Source organism: Cotesia typhae, unplaced genomic scaffold (genome assembly GCF_013202065.1).
Source record: "Cotesia typhae breed Kobodo isofemale line unplaced genomic scaffold, CoteBio_Ctyphae contig_22, whole genome shotgun sequence".
NCBI lineage: Eukaryota > Metazoa > Arthropoda > Insecta > Hymenoptera > Braconidae > Cotesia > Cotesia typhae.
This window is the reverse complement of record NW_027423728.1, coordinates 4602510-4613221: the sequence shown is the minus strand read 5'-3', so window position 1 is coordinate 4613221 and position 10712 is coordinate 4602510. Positions and strand designations below refer to the sequence as shown.

Sequence of the window (10712 nt, the reverse complement as noted above, 5' to 3'; positions counted from 1 at the left end):
TTCTTTATCTTTATTTTGTTTCATGAAACTCTAACAATACAAATAATAATAAAGAGAAGTTATGTATTTATATAATATTGTTTTTTTTTATACTCTGTACAAAGAAAAACAAATTTTTCGCTTTTAAATATTAATAATCATTGATCATTTTATTATTACTTAATTAATATAATAACTTTAATATTAATTTATATTAATATTATCCACAATAATTGGTGCCAGATTATAATTAATTAATATTTATATATAACTAAAAAAATATAATAAAATATATGGAAATTAATTAAAAAATAAAACAATTAAAAATTATTTTTTGTTAAGAAGACAATGATAATTTTTTTTTCCGGTTTTTATTTAACATTAATTTTATCGACCGAGTTTTGTTTTTGATATTTTTGTTATCAGGAATATTAATATCGGAGACTGCACATCACGTGGTTTATGTAATTTTATTTCAATTTTTTTTATTTAATTACACGAGAAAATTTAAAACTTATTAGCATCAGAAATTTAACAATTGTTAATAATATAATTTTCTGTGCATTGAAAAAAATTTTTTTTTATCTTCATTGGCTAAATAACTTAAATGAAAATAACAGTTCAAAAAAAGCAACACACTATGGCGATATTTATAATAAAATTTTTCTTCATTTAATCATTTATGTTTTATTATTTATTTTTCTTATAATAATTTTTTTATTTAATAATATAAGTTTATCTTAGAAGAAATCTTTGCTTTTCTTGTTAAATATTTTTTTTTCACTTTCGATGCAAAGCGCAAGTGCAAAGCTAGGCCATTTTGTGGAAATGAAGTTCAATTACTTCATTTCTTCCGTTAATTAATTAATTAATTAATCAATTAATTTAAAATAATCTTAACTAGCATTTTAGTTTTTCACAAAAGCCAGTCAAGTTAAATAATCGATTAATTTAATAATTATCTAATATACTCTAATTAATAATTAAATTTTGTTATCGAATCTCACTTTTTTTATTTTAAAAACATATTAATTTCACATTTGTACCAGCTACAGTTTATCTGAGCTTTTTAAAACCAAAAATACATTTATTTATTTTAATCATTGCCAATTATGAATTTAAATTCCCAAATTTACAAAATTGCACAAATAAAATCATCTAAAAAAATCTCATTTATGCTCGATATCAATTTAATCGATTTCCAGCAAATAAAAAAATAAATAAATATTATTGGGATTAATAAAAATCGGGAATATATTTCAAAAATCTAATTATTTTGTGTTGTATATATATATATATATATATATATATATATATATATATATATATATATATATATATATATATATATATATATATATATATATATATATAATTAAAATGCATTCATATAAATTTTAGTATTCTAGCAAATAAATCATATTTTTATTTATAAATTTAATTAAGTTAACAAACTCACTCCTTGTAATTTATAACAAAAAGAAAAAAAATTAATTAATTAATTAATAAAATATATTTATAATAAACTAACTGTATTGAGTTTGAAAATTGATTATTAAAATAGAGAATGAGTTAATATTTGTTTCGATTAATTGAATACATCATAAGACAGTTAACAAATTAAAAACGTAAAAACATTCAACAATACTTTATATAGTTAGTTATTCCCCATTTATCCGTCGACGTTAATGTGATGGCAGTCTTGAGTCTTGGAAAGATGCGATAATTGTTGCTCGGCTTTTCTATATTATATTATTATCAATTTTTGTCAAAATTTTATCTTCCGTATAGTAGTTTCATTTATTATTATTATTATTATTATTATTATTATTTATTATTTATTATTTATTATTTATCGTCTTGCTTGTTCGTACTTAAATCTTGAATCTAATTTACTTATGGTAAGCTTTTTTTTATTGGCAGTGTCTGTAAACAAAAAAAAAAAAAAAATACATACATTATTAATAGAATTAATAATAAATAAAAAAAAAATTAATTCAAAATTTCGTTCAATTTTAAATAAAAAAATTTTCACATTTAAAAAAATTTTATTCAATTATTAATAAAATTCTATAGCTTCTATCAGCACATGATCTTCTATTAATAACAATATTATCAGAGTAATTTTAATCAATCCTTCCAAAAAATTATCTAGTCTATTAATTTCAGCGAATGCGACATTAATTAGACACGAGCTAAGCAATTTTGCAGGAGCTTAATAAGAAAATTTTTTTCGAAAATTTGAATATATAAAATAAATTTTAAAAAATACATACCCGAATAAAAACTACCTACGCCTCGACGGACTTCTTCTTCTCCTTCTTCTTTTTAAGGAAAGATGGTGTCCTGAGTCCCTTCTTCTTCTTCTTCTCCTTTTTGGGCGACTCCTCGCTAACGCTCACGTCCTGCGACATGGAACCCTTAACATGGAAGGTCCCAACCAATGAACATACAAAACCCTCATGCACATGCAGTAATTCTACTTCTTATAATTATATATAAATCTATTTCTTGGTATCAACTATTTCTTCAGAAGAAATAAAATTTTATCATGCCAGCAAGTTCTATTTTAATTTTAATAAAAAATTTTTCAAAAATAAGCTCTAGAATATTTAAATAGGTTGATACTTAAGTGAGTAAGTATGGACTTAAAAATGATTTATGAAATGAAGTACGTGAGATATTGAAGATGTCCTTTTAGAATTTGATGAGAGCTTGATGAGTTTTTTTTTTTAATGATTTCTGGTGTTATTTAAAGAAATCGCTAGTTTTTTAATCATTTAATTAATCATGAAATACAAATTAATTTATTAAAAAAAATTTCATGTAAAAACTGTCTCAAATTTTGATTGAAAAAATATTTGCGATTACTTTAAATAATTAATAAAAAATGTCAATGATTACAAAAATGAGATGAATTAGAATGACATGATTTAATAATTTAAATTATTAAAAAAATTACCTCTTTGCTGCTATGAGAAAATGTACTATGATGCGCATCTGAATGGTCGCCATTGACCGTGTTCTCACCTATAACAAATATCAAATATGTAGTCCAATTACTCTCAATTAAACCTAACTTAATTAACATAAATACAATTAAAATACAAGTTAAAAGAAAAAAAAAAAAGTTACTTGGAGGGAGAAGAAATAATTGGCAAACCCTTACCTCGGAAATAATATTTGTTACTTGTTAACTTGATGTTGATGAGTAATTAAAATTATGTCATAAGTGCGTGCTAGTTTTTTGGTAAAATTAAATAAAAGTTGCAACAATGCAAGTGCAGGCAAAGTGCATTAAATTTTAAAAATGAAAGAGCTTGTAATAAATGAATTCTTTCATTTTTTAAATGTGTTTATTGTTGTTTTTTTTTTCTTCCGTTTATTTATATAAATGTAGATGTATAAAATGTTTTGTTTTAAAGCAACCATTGACACCATGTTTAAAAAAAAAAAGTAATAAATTTTACATAATGTTCCCAAACACCAAAATTAAATTATAAAAATTATTTTTTAATTTTTCTATTTTAATGATAATATTGTTTTTTTTTTTTAAATAAAGTAAACAAAGCCGCTTATTTATGAATATTTAAGCTAGGTATTTACATTTAAGCTAACATTTATTACACTTAAAATATAATGGTAATTTTAATTGTAATAAACATTTCTTTTTTGATTAAAAAAATAAAATGAAAAGACAAATAATTAAGCAAAGAAAGTTTTCTTCTTTCTTTCAATATTAATTGAACAAAGTAAAAAATAATAATAATAATAATAATAATAATAATAATAATAAGTTACCATTATATTTTTTACATAAAGAAAAATATTAACATAATAATGTAATACAAGCAATATTTTTTTTTTAATTAAATTAATAAAAAAATAAAATTGTTAATAAATGATAAAGATTAAGTACGATAACATAAGATAATAAATATTAAATATCACGTGCGAATATTTAATCAACAACAATAATACCAATTAATTTTGTTATTAATAATCCAGATTATTAATACGATAGATTAACGTTAAAATTAATAACGTAAGGGCCAATAAAATATAATATTAATAGCGCTAATTAATAAGAAGATAAAAGTAAGTAGACGTTAAGAATCAACCAGTGAATCTTGGGTGATATTGCTGTCAATAGAATAATTTGAATCGGTTAAATTCATTTTACTGACAACTTTACACAGAGTTGTGTTTTCGTACATCGGCGGTGCCTTAATAGGTGAAACATTCAAAGTTATATTGCAGTTAATATTTTCTTCTTGCACGACTTGTCGCTCCAGTCGTATAAAATCGCGCGTATCCATGGACATCGTCATCAAACAATTGCGACATGTATCATTTTTTTGTAACATAAATTCTTTCGCGCTATCATTCATTATCAAACTATCACAAAAGTCGTCTATTGATAAATTTTTTAGATCATCAGTGCAGAAATATTTCGAGCACACGCTGCATTTTTTTTCAGTACCATCATTATCATTATTATTATTATAAATATAATTGTTATTGTTATTAATAACATTAACATCACTGTTTTTATCTATGTTACCATTATAATTATCAAAATTATTATAATTATTAGGTTCTTTTTCATTATTAGCATCGCCAGACTTATCAGAGTCGCACAAAGAAGAAAGGTCTGCCATGTTGGCAGTGGTGTCGTAAGCGTTGAAATTATTCTCTGAAAATGAATCAGATTTTCTTAAATTACTCGACACATCTGCATTATACATCGTATCACGAGGAATTCCAACCATTTCTGAAGTGCAATCATCATCAGCATCGTTATCACTTATCGTGTAAGTTTCGCTGTTAACTTCATTGTTATCACTTCGCGGAGTAATTGTTTGAGCAGATTGATGAGATATACATGTTTCAAAACTCTCCTGATTCGATAGTTCTTCTTGACAAGAATGAAATTCTGTTAATGATGATGAGGTTTGTTTCAACTCATTGACATTCTCAATTGAACAATGATTTTCATCCAAATTAATCACAGGTTTGTCGATGACTATTTCTCTAATAATATTAATATCATCATCATGATAAATATCATTATTAAAATTTTCATAGATAATTTTCAAATCATCATCTTCTCTGAAAATATTTTTAATACTCATTATCACAACTGAATCAGAATCATCATCAGATACATCTACTGGCTTTGCATTGACATCATGCCTAACATTGCCAATCTCAATGTCAATGTCAATGTCATCTTCATCTATTTCTTGTATCGATTCTAGACTGCAAACGCTATCAACTTTGGTGATCTTCATTGGAGAGTTGATACTCTTAATCGGAGAACTAATGAAGCTAACCTCATCTTCAGATTCTGATTCATCGTCTTCAGAAATAGTGGAAAGAGAAATCTTATCTTTACACCGGGTAATAGAAACGTTAAGAGCTTCATCAAGACTATCGAGACGCAGGTCGTGATGCGTTGGATAGTGAACAAGTGGATTAGCATCAACAGTATCCAGTACGTCATCGACATGATCGTATTCTACAAAAGTCGTTGAAATATTTCCATTGTAACTGCGCTCTATTTCAGACTCGGCCATTTTCCAGAGCTTCAAAGCTTCTTTTTCACCATCGCTCAGATTCTTCACCAAGCTATCACTCTCATCACTCTCTGATGATTCTCTTCCATCAGAAGACTGAGCTCCTGCTTCCTGAATTTCTTCAGCTTCATCAACCTCGTTCTGAACTTCTTTACAACTACTAACTTCACCTTGGTACTCGATGATACAAAATTTAACAGTTTTGCCGGTAACTTCACTCTTTTCCTTGCTGTCATCGGACTTGGTATTATCAACTGACATTTCTTCGCGTTCAGACTCTTCATTCTGCTCAGAACTGTTAACAACAATATCTTCTTCATTATGACCATCAACTTCCATTGAATCAATCTCTTTACCAGCAGTGTTAACAATATTAACATTATCATCATTTAACTCAGCCAAAGAAGCTTGACTGTTCTTGAAAATCTTCTCCACCTGGTTTTTGAACTGCTTCATCGCATCAGAGTAAATCGAATCACCATTACCGGTCTCTAAACCATTCAAAGCTTTGGTAGACTCATCAACATTAACCTGCTCGGCGATGCACTTGAGTTTTTGTAGAATTTCAGTCGACTCCGCTGCTGTCAATTCCCCATCAGGATTCAAATGCAAGTCATTGATAACTCCTGAGAAGAATATTTCCTTTATTCTATCTTCATCCAGAAAATTAACGTCCTCAGTGATCGCCTTCAGCTTGCTAATAAAGTCCTCTTTACTTTCTTTACACTCCACATTCTCATCAACAATTTTTAAACTAGAATCCTGTTGAATTTGCATTTCTTTTATTTCGGTATTAGTATTTTCTTTAACTTTTTTTAGGTTAAAACTCTCTGAAGACTCTGATGTATCACGTGGAGATTTTTCTTGAGATTCATGGGAATCTTGACGTTCCAGCGCCTGCTCCGAAGAATTTGAGGAGTCTTTATCGATAATGTGATGAATTATTTCATCAATAACGGTATATTTATCAGCAATATTCTCTTCAGAGTCTTCATTGAAAGAAATTTTATGAATAATTTCACTTATTTCTTCTTTTACCTCTTCAGGATCCATCTGTTCTTCAGTTTTAGCTTTTTCTGAATGACTTTCAGTATGAACTTCAGGCTTAATTTCTTCCTCAAAAAACTTTTCTAAGCTCGCAAAATCATCTTCATCTTCAATTTTAGAATCAGCTTCTTCTTTTGTCACTAATCTTTCTGTTCCAATTCCATCTTCTTCTACAGAACTAATATCTTTCTTAATCTCAATATCTTCAGCATTGCGATCATCTTCTACTTTACAAGCTACTTCACCAGCAAAGTCGATTTCTTCTTTACTAACTCGCGTTCCTTCTCCGTTGTCAGCAAGATAAGCTTCTTCATTATCAAGTGGAGCCACTATTTCATTTTTAGCATCATGCTCAGCATTTTCACTTCCATCAAATCGATCTAGATCCTCCAAACTCTTAACAGCACTGACTTTAATACAAGCTGAATCTATAACATTATCAACTAATATATTAGCTTCAATCAAAGTAGCTCTTTCCTCCAATCCCTCAATAATTTCATTAACGGTAGTCTCAATATCTTTGTGAAACTCTCCTTCGTCTTCAACTTTTATTTCTGGCAGTTCAAAATCAGCTGATTCATGAGTAATGTTAGCTTCCAACTCAATAGAATTATCAAACAAATCAATTGTCTTATTTAAATCAACGACATTGTCTTCTTTTTCTTCATCTTCAGCAATAGGGTCGTCCCAAATATAGAAAGAATCATGATCAGTGGGTGACAAATTTCCTACAGGAGCAAGTATTAAGCACTGCGGGCATTTTTTACCGCAATAAATGTGCTCGTTACTTTCTTCGCCATCTTGAATTTCAACTGTAGGAGTCAAACTGTAAATGACACTCATATGCGACGAATTTAGGTTGTATTTCATTGATGCATCTGAACTTGGAAGATGGAAGTTCAACGATCGCATGGATTTAGAAGGAGTCAAATTGACATTAATACTGTCAATAACTTCAGTTATGCTGTCTTCACGTTGATATTTCTTCCCGCTGACAAGTGGTGAAGAAAACCTCCAGGGTTGACTGTCATTCAACTCTTTTGCGAATGAAGATTCTAAAGTATCCAGCGGCTCATTGAACCATTCAAGATTGTCAATCAACTCGGGGGAAATCGAGTCTGTTTCAGTTATCAAATTCTTCTCTTCAGTTACAGCACAATCCAAGTTCTTCTCAACTACTGTCTGAATACTAGCGACATCTTCGGAACTTGGTTCTTGATCAGAGGTCAATTTTTCCCCTGAAGATGTTATACTCAGCGGATTAGCGATGTTCCCATTGACATCAGCTTCACTGACATTAGCGTCCGTATTAACAAACTCGAAGTTACCAGCGGTAGGCAAGCAATCTTTACTGACCTGTACATCTTTGACAGGCGTGCTTTCGTACTGCACTTCGCCGAACTTATAAAGTGCCGACATGCTTATCGGACTGACCGGCAGATCAACAGGAACAGGTCGCAGTTCGCATTCCTTCAAGTGACTCTCAGTTTCCATACAAGTTTCACTCAATACTTGCCGGTTCATCGCTTCTTCAACGAGACGTGGGCTCTGCAGGTCTTGCAGTTTCAGGACTGATAACGACAAGCGAGGAAGTTTACATATTGAACAGCTTGAAGAGGCTATTGATACGTACGCTCGCTTGCGTGATTTTATCAATCCAGTGTTGATGTTGATATTGTTTTCAGTATTGTCATTAATATTACGGCCATTTAAAGCTAGAGATGAATATTTTGAAATAAGTTGCTTAACTGAACTTTGGTGGCCTTGGTTGGTATTATTAAAATTCAGATTGACATCAGAAGTGCTTTGACTAGCTTGAATTGTTAAATTAGAATTTTTATATTGCGCGTAAACTTTGTCGTATTGATCAAAAAATATACGACGGCGATAAGATTTTATTCGGGAGTTTAAATTCGGGTAAGTGGATTTATACTTTGGAGATGAAACTCCAAAAATGTTTAAATTGTCCAGTGACTTAGACTGTGGGTTTAATGATTTTAGTGGTGTTAATGTTATTAATTTAGTCCTCTCAAGGTGTATCTCTTCGTGTACATCAAGACGCCACCGACCGTATTCGCCGACTGGAATCTCCTCGCTACCCTCATCATTGCTCGATGCTTCATAATCTGTAAATTATATTGTCCAAAAAACTCCTAAAGCGACCGATTCTTTAACATTTACTGATTTTTATAACGATTTTACTGTTGCCGTCGTCGTAATGATCACAAACCGCTCGCACCATTAGTTTTTATTACTTCTTAAAAACACGTTATTCATTCATTTATTTATCAATAACATTCATTAGATTATTAGTCAATTGATTTTATTTAGTTGAGGAATTTAGTTATGGTCATTAAAAAATCTAAAGGTAGCAAGCGTGCACCTGGGTGCGAGCGTTTGGTGATAAGCAATGGATCTTTAAATAAGCGGATGATTAATATAAGTATTGAACAAATTAAAAAAAAAATATTTTTATTGTATGATAAATTTATATGAGCACATAAAGCGAGATTTGCACATGCATAAGCGAGCAATTCATATGAGCGTGAGAGTGATTATTTCTTTTATTTTTTGGTACATGCTTTTTCAACTCACCTCGTTTACTGCGATTATTCATGGGTTCAATAGCTGAACGTCGCATCTCGTTTAAAAATTCAGTCGTTGGATCGACTATTTAAAAAAAAGATAACAAAAAGAACGTGCGATAAATTTTGAAATTTAAAAAATGGATTTTTGGTGTTAATAAATTTTAATTGATTCGATAATGAATAAATTAGTGTAATTATTTAAAGCAGGTCAAATTTTTCGAAATTGATTTATGATTTTTTTGAAAAATAATTTGCAATATTTATAAAACTAAATGTTTTTTTTTTTTTACATTTAAATTTTCTTTATATTGAAAAATTACGAATAACTTTTTTTTTAATTCTGCATCTCATATAATAAATTATTTGTAGATTTTAGGCAAGATTGTGGCTTACCTCCAATCTTTTGCCGATTTGAAGGAACAATTTGAGATTGTGTAGTAACAGTTTGAGTCGGAAGATTCGATACCGTCACCGAATTAGAAGTGGATTTATCCGCATCATTTTCATGCTCATGCATTTTTCCTGATTCGTGCATTTGTTATCATGCATTAAGTTTTTATGATATTTAAATTGATAAAATATTTAAGAATAAATTTCATGCTTAAATAATGATAATAATAATAATAAAATATCAACCAATTGAAAGTGAAAACTTACCATCACTTAATACAACTTCTGCCTGGCTTGGTTTAGGTACGCGTTTTGTTTCTATCCGCAGTACACGAGGTTCTAAAAATAAACAAATAAATTAATCAATAATTCTAATATTAGCTTATAAATCAAGTTATTTATTATTAACAAATAATTTACCATCTCGACTTTCTTCTTCAGTTTCAGATGTCACAGAAATGGGTGATTGAATTGGAGATTTGGCAGTGCTTGATTCATGGGTCGCTCTACTAATATTAAATGACGATAATGCTTCTGATTCCGACTGCGATTCATCATCTAATTAATTTAATGAGTTTAGAAAATAAAAAAATATGTATTTCATAAATAAACTTAAAAATCGCTAAAAAAAAAAAAAAAAAAAAACTTACATATATCTCCTTTAGTTTTACGTTCAACTTCTTTTTTGTACTGATCAAGTTCTTGATCAGTGACGGCGTCGAATGGGTTTTTGGCATACGGAGTTTTGTACACCATTGCATTGTGTTGGAAATTACGTTGGATAATACCTTTACTTGCTGCACCTACCAATACTACTTGTTCACCAGTGCCACTGATAGTTGCGTCCTGTTGAATAAAAAAATTTTTTTGTTTTTAGAAAATGCCTCAAATATTATTAATTTTATAATTTTAATAATTTTTATGGATTTTTTATTTTAATTTATCGAATATTAACTACTACAGTTGTTGTGACTCAACTGGAGCGAAAGGACTTCCTTAAAACATAAAAAAAATGAAGTGATATTTACCTGCATTTTTTTAGCTTCTTCCCACGAAACGCCTTCTAAAATATGTGACTGGGGTCCAGCTGATATTTTATCCGCTCTACGGTAGTCTTTAATCTATTTTA

General features: G+C 29.0%; 2 protein-coding genes across 11 annotated transcripts in view; both read right to left on the bottom strand.

The window, feature by feature from the left end:
* Window positions 1-1374: 1374 nt before the first annotated feature.
* Window positions 1375-10712, bottom strand: part of Hts (adducin 1-like protein hts) — a 30627-nt gene continuing 21289 nt past the window's right edge. For 4 of the 10 annotated variants that reach the window (XM_074238231.1, XM_074238227.1, XM_074238229.1 and 1 more), the window contains 9 exons: window positions 10612-10704; window positions 10234-10429; window positions 10004-10141; window positions 9851-9922; window positions 9587-9715; window positions 9201-9275; window positions 2942-3009; window positions 2256-2399; window positions 1375-1905 (listed from right to left, as the gene is read on the bottom strand). In XM_074238231.1, the coding sequence (XP_074094332.1) occupies window positions 2271-2399; window positions 2942-3009; window positions 9201-9275; window positions 9587-9715; window positions 9851-9922; window positions 10004-10141; window positions 10234-10429; window positions 10612-10704 (900 nt within the window). In that variant the 3' untranslated portion in view covers window positions 1375-1905; window positions 2256-2270. The remainder of the gene's footprint in view (window positions 1906-2255; window positions 2400-2941; window positions 3010-9200; window positions 9276-9586; window positions 9716-9850; window positions 9923-10003; window positions 10142-10233; window positions 10430-10611; window positions 10705-10712) is intronic. The other 6 variants (XM_074238234.1, XM_074238235.1, XM_074238233.1 and 3 more) reach the window with 4 other exon arrangements.
* LOC141524038 (uncharacterized) lies at window positions 2973-8847 on the bottom strand. Its single transcript, XM_074237683.1, has 2 exons — window positions 8808-8847; window positions 2973-8731 (listed from the first exon to the last, which is right to left on the bottom strand). The coding sequence occupies exons 1-2, from the start codon at window positions 8845-8847 to the stop codon at window positions 4089-4091; spliced, it is 4683 nt and encodes a 1560-aa protein (XP_074093784.1). The 3' UTR covers window positions 2973-4088.